At 37.2% G+C, this 18547-nt stretch overlaps 1 protein-coding gene across 26 annotated transcripts in view; it reads left to right on the top strand.

Annotated features, from left to right (window-relative positions):
• Window positions 1–18547, top strand: part of XIRP2 (xin actin binding repeat containing 2) — a 698239-nt gene that overhangs the window by 374164 nt on the left and 305528 nt on the right. For 25 of the 26 annotated variants that reach the window (XM_047872634.1, XM_047872633.1, XM_047872623.1 and 22 more), the window contains one exon: window positions 11025–11444. In XM_047872634.1, the coding sequence (XP_047728590.1) occupies window positions 11025–11444 (420 nt within the window). Of the gene's footprint in view, window positions 1–8672; window positions 8678–11024; window positions 11445–18547 lie in introns of those variants that run through there. The other variant, XM_047872630.1, reaches the window with a different exon arrangement.

Genomic DNA, 18547 nt, shown 5'->3' with positions numbered 1-18547 from the left:
TAACTTACGGCTACTTGCTTGAGTTTAGAGCAAAGGAAGCAATAAAAGTGACAACAGCTTCAGATTCTGTGTGTGTCTCTCTCTGCCCCTCCCCCTCTTGCATTCTGTCTCTCTCTCAAAAATAAATAAAATGAAAAAAATGACATCACTTGTGGTTGGGCTCAGGTGTTATATCATAAATGTATATATGTATACATTCATTATGTGTATATATTCATATAAACATATATACAAAAACCACCGGAGGGGAAAAGGAGGGATCACATGCTGATTCTGGGGGAGGGTTTGGTAGTGCTGTAATTTAAAACAAAGATGACTGCAGTAAACTGACTCTTGGGCTTAAATTACCTTCAATGGTCATTCTCTGCTTAGGGAAAACTGAGAATATTGGAATTTGATGCTATAAATATTAGAGTAACGAATGAGAAATTTAAAAATATTACAAATACACCCATAATTGTTGTGAAAGGCATTATTTCTTTCCTTCCATGAAAGGTGGTAAACAGTTTAAACTCATGCCGCCAAAGACAGTCTTTATTTTTCTCTTTGAAAGTGTGGAAAAGCCAGTTGCCTCAAATCCCAATACATAAACACTATTGTTTTCATTTTTTAAAACCCATAGTTAAGAACCCATAGTTCTTAAACCCATGCATGTATTTTGAAATAATGCAATACATTACCTACTGTGCATTTCTTTGCTTAATATTATAAATTTATTTTAATATTTCTGTGTGTACTCCATATTTCCTAGTTCCAATGGCTACCTAACTTTACTACGTGGCTCTACTATAATGTAATAAGGCATTCCTCTTGCATTGAATTTTAGGGTTTTCCTTTTCTTTTAATGACTATAAAAATGCTGCAGAGGGTATTTGCATATAAAGAATGTCCTTCTATTAAATTTTTTACTTCAGGATAAATTTCCCTTTTTGGAAATGTAGGTTGAAAGTGTCAGCACTTTTGTCACCCTTGCCATATATCAGGTTGTTTAAAACTTTCCACTTGCTGTCATCTGTACTAATCCTATTTCTTCTATTTGGGGATGTGTTTCAAATTGATAAATCACTCTGTTTTAAACTTGAAACACTCTTAGTAGAAAAGTGTACCAAAACATGTCTTCAAATACAAGAAACAAGAGTTATGATTTACAAGAAGTCTTAATAAATCAACCAATGAGACTATTTACTAAGCTTGTTTAAGATTTGACTTAAGGGAATTTCAGTAGAACAGAAAAGCATTGGTGTGCTTGACAGGTAAAATCGTTGTTCTTGTCATTTTATGAAATGGGCCACAAACCTTAAATTATTATCATAATTAGAGACAAACCCACTGTTACAATAATGGAGGCAAGAGGAAATTCTTAGAATTACAGAGATCACAACTTGTAAGAACAGTTTTGTGAGAATCCAGTTTTTAATACATTGGCAACTTAGTTTTTGATAAGGCTTTTCTTTCCCATCTGAAAAATGTTTCCTTCTACACACCTGATACTATTTTCACAGGAGCTAGCAGATCACCTGGCAGCAACATGAACTAAAGGACCTGGAATCCTAATGTGAATATCAGTTCATATGCATATACAAAATCTTGACAGGTTGTATTTCTGTCTGTCCATGAGAACATTGGTTCTCTTTATGAGTGTTTCTCCAAGAATGGGTTTCAGATCACCTTCTTCAAAATCACCTTGGGTATTTATTAAATAGTAAGCTCTAAAGTCTTTGGTAAGTCAGGAGTGCTTCTCCGAGTGAGTCATTAGCATTAGGAGATACCAGCCCAAGAGAGGGAAGAATACTGAGGCATAAGGGAGGGTATTTGCAAAGGTCCCTTGGCAGGACAGGAAATAGGAACTGCATGAGACTGAAAGGGCAGAGGAAATAAGTCCTAGAGAGAGAGAATGATGGAGGGGAGTTTTGTTTGAAAGTCCCTTTAGGAGCCTGGGTGACTCAGTTGAGCATATGACTTTGGCTCAGGTCATGATCTCCCTGCTTGTGGGTTTGAGCCTCCCATCAGGCTCTCCACTGTCAGCACAGAGATCACTTTAGATCCTCTGTTTCCCTCTCTCTCTGCCTCTTAATCCTCCCTAAAAAATAGTAAAATAAACATTAAAAAAAGAGAAAATCCCTTAAATTCCAAAACCATCCCCTCAGCAAGGAAAAATGCAGAGTCACATACTTAGGTTAAACCAAAACATTTTGTGAGTCATCTGTGACAGTTGAAAACAGCATGCATTTCTGTGGAAATGCCAACAGTGGTTTTATTCTGCCCTGATGCTTTTTTTTTTTTAGGTCATTGGTTAATCCTGTAGTTTCTTTGGACATTTTTCAGTTTTATCCTACCTCAGTCTACCTTGCTGCAACCTCAGTCTCAATGATTCAATGTAGTGATATCCTAACCTAGAGGAGAACCACTGGACAGAGACAACCAAAGTCCAGAATTCCTGAACTTCACGCTGTTCCTGAGCACTGCTCCCCTGTGTTGCTAGATAATGTGGTGGGCAGGCCTTGGGGTCTGGGAATGGAAGTAAATCCTACATGAATTAAAGTCTGTCTCATTGAGTGTGAAAGAAGATGCATCAACCCATTGGTAATGTTTGCGGCACGGTCACAGTGAGATCACCTGTGTAGCTCCTTGGGATCTTTATTTCTTCTCAGTTGTTTTTGGTTTTGTTTTGTTTTTTAATTAAATGACCCTTGTTGTATAAAATATCCAGTTATCTTCCTTAGTTCATATATATCCAGATTCTTACTTACTATGCAATTCTCCAAAGGCTGGGAAGGTCTTCTCATATTATGTATAAATGTTTCAGCTTATGTGGTCTTTCACAGATTCAAGTCCATGTTTTAATAAAAATATGAAAATATTATTTGTTAAATATAATTATTAAATACTTTTTTTCAACGTTTTTTAATTTATTTTTGGGACAGAGAGAGACAGAGCATGAACGGGGGAGGGCCAGAGAGAGAGGGAGACACAGAATCGGAAACAGGCTCCAGGCTCTGAGCCATCAGCCCAGAGCCTGACGCGGGACTCGAACTCATGGACCGCGAGATCGTGACCGGGCTAAAGTCGGACGCTTAACCGACTGTGCCACCCAGGCGCCCCTTAAATACTTTTTAAAGACATGTCAAATTCATGACTAAGTGAGTTGAATAATCAATTTTTACTGCTATATATATACTAAGAAGGACTCTGAGGCTTGCCTTTTACAGTGATTTTTGCTTTATGTTAACATTTATCAAAATGACTTTGATGGAAGACAACACCTGAACATATTAAGAGCAATTTATGATAAAAGATTCTCTCATTAAATAAGTTTAGAACAACAATTACTTGGGCTTGGATATTATGGGATGAATATTATGTTTTTAAATTTTGTTTGTCTAGATAATTCTTGCTGTAATGTTTTCTGAAGAACATCATGGAAGACTAGAGTTCAGTGGGACACTTTTCAGTAAATGCTGTCCTCTGTCACGTTGGTTGTCATTCCCAAGGGACTATGGGAAGAAGAGTTATTACCAACCACACATCACACACCAGCACAGTTGGTAATAAGGGGAACAGGGGCATGCACTATCATGACAATACTAAAAACATGTACCCTTATGACCTGCTGTTGAAATTAGATAGTAAACATCTCCTATTAAACAAGAGTATTATAGCCATGGGGTCCAATCAGGAAATAGAAACCACACAACAGTTTAAACAGGAGAAATTTAATATAAATGATTAATGTCTACAATAAAAGTGTAACCATAATATATAAAAACACCATTTATGGTACCCTAGGTCTGAGGAAGAATAACCAAGGAAGGACAGATTTACAAAGGATTCAGACTTGGGTTGGAGAAGGTGTGGTTCAGCCCTAGCCTAGCTAACCAGCTTGCTGGTATAGCCCGGCTGCAGATGCTCGTGGAGTTTCTAGACAAGCAATAGGCCACCCCCCAGGGTGCACACTGAACAGGTGATGAGCAACTAGTAGGAAGGCCGTGTGCTGGGAGTCATAGCCCTTATCTTGTCAAGAGGCATTCAGAGCACATGAGCTATTGTAGGGACTGGCAGAGGGAGCAGCAGATCTGTGTTGATCTCCTGGGCCACACGCAGGCTGCATGTGGGTTGCTCAGGAGCTTGCAGAATCAACAGCTGCTTTCTGTGATAGCCTCCAGGTCACTGACAGCTATAAGATTTGTTTCCATGTTGAGCGGGCTATGGAAGGATTATCCCCAGACTAAGGTCGTAAGATCATAGAGGGGTGGCATTCTATCCCTGTGGCTGGACGGGCTCCACTGACTGGATGTTCTCATATCATAAAACCCCTGACACCCTACCCTCACAGGAAATTGCAGAGAGCCTCTTCCTCCTGCACTGACCCTCCAGCGCCCTCTACTGAGAAAGCTAAACATTGTATGCACTTTAAAGGAGAAATACTTAAAGGAATTCAGTATTTTATCATGGAACATATATTGAAAAGTACACGGGGGGAGCTGAGCAGCAATAAATTGACAACTGACACAAAGATGTCACTTAGCCATTCATAATGGTGGCCAGTGCAGCAGAGGGACTTACCACCCCATGTCACTGCACATGAATGCTGGTATTACTGTCTATGGTTCTCACTGTGCTCTCCAAGTAGAATAAAACCCAGAGGAGTGACTTCAGATCACTTGTCTGTTTGGTTTTGAACATTTTATTTTTATTTATTTATATATATTTTTAAAGTTTATTTATTTACTTTGAGAGGGAGAGAGAGAACAAGCAGGGGAGGGGCAGAGAGAGAAGGAGACAGAATCCTGAGCAGGCTCTGAGCTATCAGAGCAGAGCCTGACACAGGGCTCCATCTCATGAACCGTGAGACCGTGACCTGAGCTAAAATCAAGAGCTGGAGGCTTAACCAACTGAGACACCCAGGTGCCCCATTAATATTTTATTTTTAAATAATTCTAGATTCACAAGAAGTTGCCAACACTGTGCATTGAGAGCTAGTGAACACTGCTTAGGTTCCTTCAATTGTTACGTCTTACATGAGTGCATAGTATATTATCAGACATAGGAAATTGACATCGACACAATGTGTATTATAGTCTTATGCCATTTTATCACGTGTAGGTTGTTACACTTTTATCATAGTTGTAATAGAGATCAGAACTTTTTCAACCCCACCTCACCCCCCAAATACTCTCTTGGGCTACCTCTTTGTAGTCATACCTATCTTGCCCTCCACATTTACAACACTGGCAACCACTAACCTGTTCTGCCCATCTATAATTTGTCATTTCAAAGATGTTATGCAAAGGCAGTCATACAGTATGTGACCTTCTGAGATTTTTTTTTCACTCAGCATAATACTCTTTCATACGTATGTGGATAATGGTTTTTATGTTCTCTGCAATCTCTATTTTTTCATCAGTATTTTAGATCATTTACATTTCATGTAATAATTGATATTATAGGGCTTAACCCTGTCATTTTAGTTTGTTTTTATCTTTGTTCTCTTTGTTTCCTTTTCTCTAACTTCTGTGAGTTACTTGAATATTTCTTAAAATACATTTTGATTTATCTATTTTTTTAACATGATTTTTTTTAGTGATTTCTAGAATATCACATTATATATGTATAACTTATCACAGTCTCTTGGTGTCAGCATTTTGCCAGTTGAAGTATAGAAACTTTATCTTTTATTCCTTTACCCTCCCTAATTTATAGTATAACTGTTTTTAAATAACTCCACTACATACACTGAGAACCATAGCAGACAATGTTGAACTTTTTGCTTCAACAATCAACCACAGTTTAGGAAATTTAAGAGGAGAAAGTCTAATGTATTTATCCATGATTCTTCTCTTTTTATTGTTCTCTCTTCATTCTCGATGTTCCAAAATGCTTTCTTTTATAGTTTCCTTTGTTTCAAGAATTCTTTTAACTATGCTTTTAGGGTAAATTTGGTGGCAATGAATTCTTTTAGTTTTTCTTCAGCTGAATGTCTTCATTTTTCTTTCATCCCTAGAAGGGTAATTTCTGTAGAAATAAAATTTGGAGTGACAATTATCTTCTCTTTTTTGTTTGTTTGTTTGTTTGTTTATTTGAGAGAGAGTACGAAAGTGTGAGCAGGGGAGGGGCAGAGAGAGAGAATCCCAAGCAGGGTCCATGCTGTCAGCACAAAGCCCAAGGCGGAGCTCCATCAGGAGCCATGAGATCATGACCTGAGTCAAAATCAAGAGTCTGATGCTCAACTGACTCAGCCACACATGTGCCCCCAACAGTTATTTTCTTATAGCCTTTGAAAAATATTGTGTCATTTCCTCCTTACCTCCATGATTTCTGACAAAATATCCATTGTCATTTAAATTGTTTTTCCCCCTAAGGTTTTCTTTCTTACTGCCTGCAAGACTTTTTTTTTTTAATTTTGTTTTCTGAAATTGGATTTTGATGTGTCTTGGGGGTTAGCTCAACTTTTTTAATCCATAAGTTCATGTCTTTTGCCAAATTTGGGGAATTTCCAAGCATGATCTCTTTGACTAGTTTTTCAGCACCACCATCTTTCTCCTCTTCTTCTGGGACCTCAGTGACATGAATGTTAGATCTTTGGTCCTTATGATACCTGGTCCTTAAGGTTCTATATTTTTTTCTTTCTTTCACTATATTTTCTTTAGGTTGTTTACAGTGGGCAATTTCTTTTTTTTTTTTTTTAGTGTTTATTTATTTTGAGAGAGAGAACAAGTACGCAAGCATGGGAGGGACAGAGAGAGGGGGACAGAGGATTGAAAGTGGTCTCTGCATTGACAGCACTGAGCCCCATGTGGGGCTTGAACTCACAAATCATGAAATCATGACCTGAGCTGAAGTTGGACGCTCAATTGACTGAGCCACCCAGATGCCCCTACGTTGGGTAATTTCTAACATTCTATCCTCAGATTTATCAGTCTTTTTCTTTTGTCCTTTCCATTATTCTGAGACCATCAGTGAATTTTTTTATTGGTGAATTTTTTATTTTGGTTATTGATATCTCAATTGTGAAATTTCTATTTGATTATCCTTTATATCTTCTGTTTGCTAAGACTTTTCCATTGTTAAAAGAATTTCAAGCATGTTTGCAATTACTCATCGATGCAATTTTATGATGACTACTTTCAGTCATCATAATTCTTTCAGAGGATTCCAAATATCTGAGTCATCTCAGTATTGGTGTCTACTGATTGTTTTTCTCCTCAAGTTAGGTTTTCCTGGCTCTTAGTATGACCGGTCATTTTCTTTTCTTTTCTTTTCTTTTCTTTTCTTTTCTTTTCTTTTCTTTTCTTTTCTTTTCTTTTCTTTTTGAGGGGGAGGCACAAGTGAGCAAGGGGCAGAGAGAGAAAGAGAAAGAGGGAGGACCTGTGATTTTCAATTATATCCTGGACATTTGGGTGATTCTGTTGTAAAATTTGGAACTTATATCTATTTCAGAAGATGAAGGAGAAGAAGCTTTATTATTTTCAAGTGGGAGTAGAATTCCAATTTACCCAGTTAGTCTCCTTTGACTCCCAGGAGAGGAATGATCCATTACTGTTAGGTGAAGTGGGATTTCATTAATATCACCCTGACTTTCAGGGATGGAGAGAACTACCTCCCTTCCCCAACCCCCAGTGTTATTGGTCTTTTCATGGGCTCCTCTGACACCACCGTTGGAAGAGAAACTTCACCAACAGTGGATGATGGTGAAAGTTTTAGCTTCCAACTCCATGTCTTCTGATGTGAGCAGGAAAGGGGAGAAGGAGAAACATCTCATTACCTCTAGATGGTGCAGAACTACATGATCCTCACATAGCCTTCACTGACATCTTGGAGATCTTGTTATCATTGAGTGGGGATGAAGACCCTTGCTCTCTGATACCATCATTGTGGTAGGAGGGAGAGGGGACAACAAGGAGCAATGGTGGCATTTTTCATGGTGTTTGTGATAAATATATAATGATCTTGCACACATCTCCCAAAACTCTTGGAATCTCTGGAGAGTATGAATATCTTCTGTATGCTAATAAGATGACTGGTAGCTGGGGTCCTAAATAGCTTCATGATGGGGATTGTTCACCAGAAAAATGAAAACATGGTTAGAGAGTTAGAACTTTTAACCCCACCCCTGATCTCTGAGGAGGGGAAAGGAGCTGGATGTTGAGCTAATCGCCAACAGCCAACGATTTAATCAATCATCGCTATAATGAAGCTTCCATAAAATCCCCTAAACAACCCAGAGCTTCTGAGGTGGTGAACACACCAGGATGCCAAGAAGGCATGGAGGTTCTGCACCACCCAGTTCATACTTTACCATGTGCATCACGTCCATTTAGCTGTTCCTGAGTTGTATCCCTTGTAATGAACAGGTAAATATAAGTAAAGTGTCATCCTAAGTTCTGTGAGTCGTTTTAACAAATTATCCAACCTGAGTAAGAGGGATCATGGGAACCCTCAACTGATAGCCAGTTGGTCAGAAGTACAGGTGGCAACCTGGGACTTGACTGGTCTCTGAAGGACAGCCTTATGGAACTGAGATCCTAATCTTTGGAATCTGTGCTAATGCCAATTAGTTAACCATAGGACACCTAGTTAGAGGCCAGAGAGTTGGAGAATTAGTTGATGTGGGGGAAAAAACCTCACACATATCTTGAGCAAAAATAGTTCAGTATTTACCTGGAGGATGGCAATCATGGTCCAAAATTTCCTGTTATGCTAAGTTGCCCCATTTCCTGTTTCTTTGGCTAGAGAGAAGGCTTTCCTTGGGGAAGTTTCTTTGTTCCCATTAGAAGTCTTTGGGTTAGTCTTCCAGCAACAAGTTTTGGCTACATAAGACTGAAAGAGTTCATTACCATATTGCTCCTCAAATCTCAGCACCACCATCTTTATAAAGCAAATCTACATTTGCTTTATATATAATTTCCAAGGGCTTTAGCCATATTTAATAGGAAGAATAGAGAAAAGTGTGTCTATTCCGTCTTTATGTAGAATCAGAAATTCCAAATCAGTTTTAAAGATTAGGATTTTTTTTTCTATAGGAGAACAAAAAAATGGTTTTCCTCCACTACTTTGCAATTTTTCTTCCTCCTACATTTCTGTTCCTAACTCTGCAAGTTTGGCTGAGGAATAATTCTTTCATTAAATAACCTCATGAGGTCACTATTACCAGCTGTGACAATGTCTCAGTCATTCCCTTGTTAATAAGATCTTTTCTTAAGTCCATTTACACATGAGTCACAGACATTTCCAGCATATGTTGATTAGATTCTCAGCATATGCTAATCAGTTTTCCAAACAGATATTCAGGTCTTGCTGGGTGCTACTGTTTTTTGAGATTTTCTATAATAAGTGACTAATCCAAACTTATTAATTAGCAATATTATTAAAGCCAAAATTTCCAGTCTGTTCAGTCTATGGATTTGTGACTTAAAATACTCTCATCCTTCTTCCAAGCACTCCTATCTAGGAAGCTTATGTGTAGCATGAATATGTGACCGATTCAAATGATGTTTTAGCAAGAGATGGAGCACAGAGTGTAATTAAGAGCTATGGGTGGGTTTCTAATACACCCTGTAAGTTTTATATGCATTATCTAATGTATTTTTCAGAATAAAGCCATGATGTTTATAAATCCATTTTAGAAATTAAGCTTTTGTAAGGCCTCACTGTTAGTAAAACCCAACCCAAGTTTGAACTCCTGCTGTAAGTGGAGCACACCAACAGTCCATGACCCATTAGTAGACCATTAAATCAATTTGGTGGGTAGCATTTCTTTTTTTAAGTGAAGGGTATCAGAGTGGAAAACATCACCAGACAGTTCACATAATAAAAGACAATATTTAATGAAACCAAAAATGTTTTTTCTTATTTATTTATGTACTGTGTGAGCTGAGTCCCAATACATAGAATGTGTCTTACAATGGGGTTTGCAGTCAAAGAAGTCTGGAGACCCGTTGTATTAGGTGACCTTTTGAGATACTTCCAGGCCTTAATCTAAGTGAGATTGTTTATCATACACACTGTGCGAATACTTTTGCAGAAAAATGCATCATCCCTCAAGAGCAAAATTAATTAATTAATTCATTCATTCATTTGTTCGTTCATTCCAAAATGTATTTATTAAAGCCCCAAGTTTGTAGTGTAGAATCTCTGGGTTAGAATAGAAAGTAGCCATTTCTATGGCAAAAATTTATGCTAGCGTGTAACTCTTGCTGTCTATGATTTGTGTTTGGATGTGTGGGTTTGTTTCTGGCAAGGATACATTTTGCCATTTGATTTTTTTTTCCTCTTCACCACAAAACTCTAAAACAAGGTGAAGTTCTCATAAATTTCACAATAAGATTTGAATTGGATGCTAAAATTACAAAAGAGGCATTAGTCTGCAGTGGCTAAGAGGGCAGGTTCTGGAGTCACAAAGATGCATTTCAAATCCAGACTCTGTCACTTAGAACCCTGGACAAAGTACTTTTCAGTTTCCTTTCCTGGAAGATAATAATCATAGTAGCAACTAACTCATTCTGATGATGTTAGGATTAGAATGAGATTCATATAAAGTTTTTTATCAAAGGATTTGCCATATAGCAGGAACTTAATAGCTGTTAGCGATTAGTCTATCCCTTGTGAAGTAAGACATTTGCAGAAACCAGTAATTTCAAAAGAAGTCCTGAATTGTTACGAACCTTTTAATTTCATATTAGACTTGCTAAATTGCTTTTTCTCAGAATATACTAAACAATGAATGAACGTTGTCTGAGTTTTACATAGTAAATAATTGGTGGGTGATTTTATAGAGAAAGAAAGGGGGAAAAATCACTTCGTCTTGGTTTTTGTCTCTACTTTTAAATGTCCATGGCTGTACAAACCAGTCCTCTCCATAATCTAAGTTAACTGGCATACTTTGTAGGGTCAAGAGCCAGACATTACATAGCAAAGCTGGATTTCTATACTGTAACACCAACCCCAAGAGCTGGCACTCCAGGTGTTTTGAAAATGCTTCACACACCTGACCGCATCTTTGACAAAAGACACTTTTGATATTGCAGGACAACCTGGAGCCGTCCAAGTTCCCGATACAGAAGGGCTCCCTGAACCTCCTGAGGCAGAAGTGGGAATCCAGCGAGTACCACAAAAGTGAGTGTTGCCCTGGAGGTAGTCGTTGCAGGCTCTTCCAGCCTCGAGAAAGCAAATTGCTTGACCCCAAAGTAGAGGGAGTGTCAGCACCTGGACCTCCAGATGCCCCTGGCATGCCCCTCAGTGTAGGAGAGGAGATGTTGAACTCAGAGCGTGAGGACAAGAGTGACAACTCCAGGGAATATCGCCCACCTGAAGTGCTAAAAGAGGATTCCTTGACTGGTCGGCGCAGGATCGAGCGCTTCTCTATTGCCCTTGATGAGCTGAGAAGCGTGTTTGAGGCTCCCAGGAGTGGAAACAGACCAGCTAGACCAGCACAATATTGCCAAAAGGTAAGGATTGAGAGTTGAAATTTCCAGTTGACAAGCTAGGCAACTAGCTTCACCTGCCGCTTATTTTTAAGCACGTGATGTTTTTTGGTTGCTTCTGGGTGTGTGTGTTTTCCCCTCACCTATACTCTAGACAAATGTCCTGAGGCTGCTGTGTAATATACAGTGTGAAATGTGGCATCCTCTATCCTTGACTTCTTCTATGGTCTATTCAAGTGGGGACTCAATTTCCTTTTACTCCTGCAAAAACAGCTCTGATAGGCTGTTTCTTTTTGTACATGCCTTGTTTCCATAACTAGGTTGCCAGTTCCTTAGAGGTAGGGACAATTCCTTAGGGCTTTGCGCTTCAAACATTTAACAAATGGTGCTATGTTTAGCTAGAGCTCAGTGAGGATTTATCCATAATGATAGTGAAATGGAACCACAGTGAACTAGATTTCAACCTAAAACCTGCCATTTACTTCTAGAGCTGCATGACACTTAACCTTGAGAATGCAGATGTCTTAATCTGCTTTACAGGGATCTCGTGAGGATTATTGATAATATATTTAAACTACTAGGCACAGAGTCTGAAATATTTTGTGGTAGATGATGATCGTGCTTCAGTGATTTTGGTGTACTATAATGTCACATTTAAAATATGTCTATTAGCTAAAGGCGACTTTTAATCAAATCCAGGAAACAGGATTAGCAACATTATTAATGAAGACCACATTTATACTTCTGTTTTCAATTAAAAACAACTGTTTAAATTAGAATTGCTTGAATTTATTGCACCCATTAGGGCCCCTACATAAGAGATAATAATTTAATTTAATAAAGAATTAATAAATGATCTGAGGTTTTCCAGTGGGAAGCAAACTCCATGCTTTGTTAATTTTTTTTTTAATCTAGTGACACTTATCAGGAAGGTACAGTCCTATTCTTCTTAATGGATAACTAGCTTTCATAAGATTCACAGAAATAGAAAATTTTTCAAAATAAATTATTTCCCTAATACTTGTCTCGAGTTTCCCTATTGGGACATATTTATTATTTACAATGAGACTATTTTTCTATCTCAAGTAACTCAACTTGATTTAATGAGAATAAGGACTATGAAGTTATATTTATGAATGAAGTTATGTTAAAACTAGAGGGCTTCTCAAAAAATGCAACTACCTGCTAATCCCTAATTTGAGAACTTCCTTTCCCTCTTAATTATACAAGCACAATCCTTTTTGTTTGTAGTTGTATAATATCTCTCAATTGGATGTCTAGGTATTAAGGTATGCTTAACATAGATATTTACAATGTCATTTATTTTTTATCTTCATAAATTAAGGAAAGCAAAGCTATAGAAAAGGATTTCTATTTAATATCTGTTGACGTTAGTGTTAACAATTTTGGACATTTACTGAAGATAATTGACAAAAGAAATGGCCAAAAGTAGAACAATTAATCCTTCTAAATTATGTAATATAACTTATCCTTATCTGGAGTAGGGGTAGCTGTTTAAATGTAATAGTACAATAGTACAATGAAATAGTACAATGAATAGTACAATAGAAATGAATATTAGAATAGTAGAAATGAATCATTAATAAGGGGCTCTGTTTGACATATTGGGTTACTACTATTGGTGTGGAATGTGATTTTGGATCTAGTTCCCATAAAATGATTATGGAAAGAAATAGATATATTAAACCAATATTTAGGTAGTAAAAATGAGATTTGGTAAGCATGTTTAATACACTGTATTGTAGGTATTCTATGGTACCAGGTCATGAAATGTTTTTTTCTGTAAATGTATGAAGTATGTATTGTGCATTTAGGCATTTCTCATCCACAGCAGATACACCTGATTTTTAGAATTGGTTTACATAAATGAGTATTAGGAGTGTTTACAAAACCTATGTAAATTTCATATGACTTCTAGAACAAGGAGAAAGAAAGAAGGAAAAGAAAAATGAGAACCCAGTGAGGAATTAACTTCCTTTCTTCTAATGAACTATTTTGTTGTGTTATTATGCATGTGAAAAGAATCCTAGCTCAACTTATTTTGAAATTGGATAGTTCACACCAAAGCATAGTAATTCTGTGCAACTTAACCCTTTGTTTCTATAGGTATTTTTCTTCCTTTTCATATTAGCACTTTGTTATTATTATAAAGTAATGAGGTAATATTTATTTGTATGGATATATAAACATACTTTAGTTACTTTATAACTATGATACTTATATTTATGGAGACTCTCTATTGAGATGTTGGTGATGTGGGGAAAGGTATTCAATATTTATGATATTAAAATCAAGGACAGAAAATCATTTCAGATAAAGTTCTCAAAACCTGGCAAATCATCTCAACAATAATAAACAATAAATTGCATTTTGATGTTGCTGTAGAAGGAAACTATTTTTTTTAATGTTTATTTTGTTTTTGAGAGAAAGAGAGGGGATGAACAGAATAAGAGAGAGAGCAGGGTCAGAGGATCTGAAGCAGGCTCTGTGCTGACAGCAGTGAGCCTGATGTGGGGCTTGAATTCACAAACTGAGATTATGACCTGAGCTGAAGTTGAATGCTCAATTGACTGAGCCATCCAGGCACCCCAGGAAACTCTTTAGCAATAGGCATTTGTTTAGAAAAAAATTATAAAATTATTGAAGTTCATTGTATAATTGTAGATTTTTTAAATTATGGTATACACACACATACACATATCTGTTTAAAGCATTTTCAGCAAAAAAATAGAAGTATGTCTTTTCACACATAGCTCATTTTATTGAGGTTCATTTTATTGCACTTTGCAGAGATTGCATTTTTTTACACATTGAAGGTTGATGGCAGCTCTACATTAAACAAGTCTGTCAACACCATTTTTCCAACAGCATTTGCTCATTTCATGTCTCTATGTCACATTTTGGTAATTTTTGAAATATTGCAAACTTTTCCATTATTATTATTATATCTGTTATGGTGATCTGTTGTCAGTGATTATGACTTGCTGAAAACTGATATAATGGTGAGTGTATTTTGGCAATAAAGTATTTTTTAATTAAGGTATTAATTTTTAATTATTTTTTAAGACATAATGCTATTGCACACTTAAAAGACTACATTATGGTGTAATTATAACTTTTATGTGCACTGGGGAACAAAAAAATCATTTGATTTGCTTTATTGGAATACTCATTGGGTCACAATGTTCTGGAACCAAGCCAGCAATATCTCTGAGGTATGTTTGTATTTACTAAAAAATGTTCATTTAAGGATTTTTTTTTGAAAACTGTTGAGAAAAGAAACTGCAAGAGTCAATATTATTTTCTATAAGTATTCAAGCTCATTAGAGAAAGATTATATCACCCCTCCTCCTCAAAATATTCAGTGAATTCCAGAGCTTTTAAAAAAAAAACAATTTATCTTAATATGATTGCAGTGGAAAATTGATGAGAACTCTTTAAAATAATTTTGTCTCCTGACATTTTATAATTTCTAAAGAGAGACATAATCTTTTGTTATCGTTTCTAAAACACCCTGTACAGGTAACTTAGAATAAATTTTTAAACTGAAGGTTTTTATGCTCATGAGACAGAATGTAATTCACACAAAAATTCACATAGGCATTATCCCAAATAAATGATATAGAATATGATTTGAAAAGAGTTTTGAAGAACCATGAGAATCTTAAGATTTTAAATCTTGGAGAGAATGGCATACCCACTTGCAATACTAAAAAATAAATTGGTATTATATAAGACAATGTATCAGTTAGCATTTACTAGGTAACAAACCGCCCCAACATTAGCAGCTTTAAACAAGAAGCATTCATTATTGCTCTCAAGTTTCTGGTGAGCTAGGAAGTTCATCCAGTTTTTTTCTGGTCTCACTCCTGCACCTATGGTCAGCTTCCAGATCAGCTGGGGTCTGACTTTTCTAGAATGGCTACAGAGCTAGGACAACTCAGCTCTGCCCCATGTGGTCTCAGCTCCTTCAGTGGGTTGTTCAGATTTATGTACATGCCACAGGAGTTTCAAGAAAGAAATTAGAACTGCATGAGGCCTCTGGAGGCCAATGCTCAGAACTTATACATCACTTCTCTATATTCTATTTGTCAAAATAGTCACAAAACAAACCAGATTAATAATGTGCTAAAATAGGCTTGATGGGAGGAATTGCAAACTCACATTTGCAGAGGTAAATGGATACAGGAGAGAAATAATTATAGCCACTTTGCAGACAGTCTACCACTGGCAAGTTTACTTAAATACACTCAAGAATCAGGATGTTTTACTATATCATGAGTTAATGCAAACTTTAGGAGGAGAGTCTGACATAAAAAGATCCATGTTGACAACTGTGCATAGACAGAACTCATGCCTTCTTGTTTTAGACTCAATCAACTAGACTGATGATAGTTATCGTGAAAGGCAGAATGCTGGCCCCCCCAAAGATGTCCACATCTCTTAAGCCCCAGAACCTGTGACTATGTTACCTGACATGGCAAAAGGGGCTTTGAAAATGTGATTAAGTTAAGGGATTTGAGATAGAAGGGTTTTTCTGAATTACCCCAAGTGTAAACAGTATCTTTAAAAAAAAGGAGGCAGGAATGTTAGAGAGTCAGAGAAGGAGATGTGATGTCAGAGGACAGGTAGGAAGAGTGCAGGGATGTAACTCAAGGAATGTGAGCAACCTCTAGAAACTGGAAAAGGCAGGAGAACCAGCTTTCCCCTATAGCATCCACACTTGATCTTAGCCCAAAGGCCGAGAAGCGATCCCCCCCCCCCATAGCATCCAAAAGGAATGTAGGCCTTTCCTTCCTAAAGTCAGACACCTTGACTTTAGCACAGTAAAACTAATTTCAGACTCTGATCTCCAAAACCGTAATTAATTTGTGTTGTTTTAAGACATTGTGGTAATTTGTTACAGCAGCAATAAGAAACTAATACAGTTATTTTACAGAGTCTTCAAGTATTGTTAAAGAATGGTTGTGTAGTATGTGATTTTGGACTTTTCTTCTGTTCTTACATGATGAACATATTTCTGTATTTCAAAATCAGATCTTTGACTTCCTTCTATTTGTAGTTGGTGATATGAATGCTTATATTATTAAGTAATCAAGAACATGAACAAATCTTAGTTTCGGATGATCTGTATTTGATAGGCAACACATACTCACTTAAAAGGGTGAATTTACCAGAAGAAGGGGGAGTTTGGCAAAGGAGAGAGGGAGGGAGGGAGGGAGGGAGCGAGGGAGCGAGGGAGAGAGAGAGAGAGAGAGAGAGAGAGAGAGAGAGAGAATATTATGAAGGCACAAATAAAAACAAAAAGTTTAGGGGTGCCTGGGTGGCTCAGTCAGGTTAAGCGTCTGACTTCAGGTCAGGTCATGATCTCACGGTTTGTGGGTTTGAGTCCTGTGTCGGGCTCTGTGCTGACAGCTCAGAGCCTGGAACCTGCTTCAGATTCTGTGTCTCCCTCTCTCTCTGCCCCTCCCCTGCTCACCCTCTGTCTGTCTCTGTCTCAAAAATAAATAAAAACATAAAAAGCAATTTTTAAAACAGAAAGTTTACAGGAGACACTTATTTCAATTCATGTTACTTCTGTGGCTAATGTACTTTATATGGAATATATGTGCATTTTTAAACTAAAATCCACTAAACTCCACCTAGTCAGTGCTGAATAAGAGCAGTATTTAGACTAACTTGGAGCATAGCCAGATGGTATAAGTTCCTCCTTCTTTCTTTCAAGCTCCCAGTTGCTGTCCACAGCACTGGGACTGTAAGACAACTGAATAAGCTCCCTTAAAGGATCGCTTCAGCCTTCACTACGACCCCACAGTAAATTAGGAGCTTCTTGATTCAATTAATTAATTTTGTCATTTTTCATTCATGTTTTTAGACACAAAATGTCAAATTATTTGATTTTCAAAATAGATTACTTAAATAACTCATCTACATTTCTTTTTTTTTTAATTGTATTTATTTTTTAAAATTTACATCCAAATTAGTTAGCTATAGTGCAACAATAATTTCAGGAGTAGATTTCTTAATGCCCCTTACCCATTTAGCCCTTCCCCCCCCCACACCCCCTCCAGTAACCCTGTTTGTCCTCCATATTTAAAAGTCTCTGATGTTTTATCCCCCTCCCTGTTTTCATATTATCTTTGCTTCCCTTCCCTTATGTTCATCTGTTTTGTCTCTTAAAGTCCTCATATAATTTTTGTCTTTCTCTGACTAATTTCATTTAGCATAGTACCCTCAAGTTCCATCCACATAGTTGCAAATGGCAAGATTTCATTATTTTTGATTGCCGAGTAATACTCCAGTGTGTGTGTGTGTGTGTGTGTGTGTGTGTGTGTGTGTGTGTGTGTGTGTATACATGCCACATTTTCTTTATCCATTCATCCATCGATGGACATTTGGGCTCTTTCCATACTTTGGCTATTGTTGACAGTGCTGCTGTAAACATGGGGGTACATGTGTCCCTTCAAAACAGCACACCTGTATCCCATGGATAAATGCCTCGTAGTGCAATTGCTGGGTCGTACACCAGACACATCTACATTTCTAATGCACGGTTGTGATCTTTCTCAAAAACCACACTCACTTGTGCTATCAGGTTGAATTTACCTCATGCCCAAAGAGAGACTGTTTCTCCCTTTTACTTAAGCCCTTGAAAACAGACCATTCAAACATGAGCTGGACTCAATCAAAAGAAAAGGAAATACGCACTATATTTTAGCTGTGCTGTCTCATAATGCATGGATTCAATCTATTGTATAATTGCAGGTTTGCAGGAGAATATGAAGACACAAGGCTAAGGGAATGTGGACCTACATGGGCATCAATGATTAAACAGGATATAAATAATTAAATATGGTATAGTTTCCAGAGTATGTTATTTTCATTCCCTCCTAGGATCAAAGCCTCTGGTTTTTCATTTAATGACCAGTTTGTCATCTCCTACTTTGAGTTCTGCATAAAATCAGATTTTTAAAAGTACAGGTGAATCAACAATTGCAGTTTGGCTGCTACTACACAATCATTCCATTAGGTGCTTAAAGTTACATTTGCTCCCTAAACCCAGGTATGTGGGAACTATGGGCTTAGTTTACCTCTAATCTCAGAGC

This window comes from Prionailurus viverrinus, chromosome C1 (genome assembly GCF_022837055.1).
Source record: "Prionailurus viverrinus isolate Anna chromosome C1, UM_Priviv_1.0, whole genome shotgun sequence".
In the NCBI taxonomy this organism is placed as follows: domain Eukaryota; kingdom Metazoa; phylum Chordata; class Mammalia; order Carnivora; family Felidae; genus Prionailurus; species Prionailurus viverrinus.
This window is presented reverse-complemented; position numbering and strand designations above follow the sequence as displayed.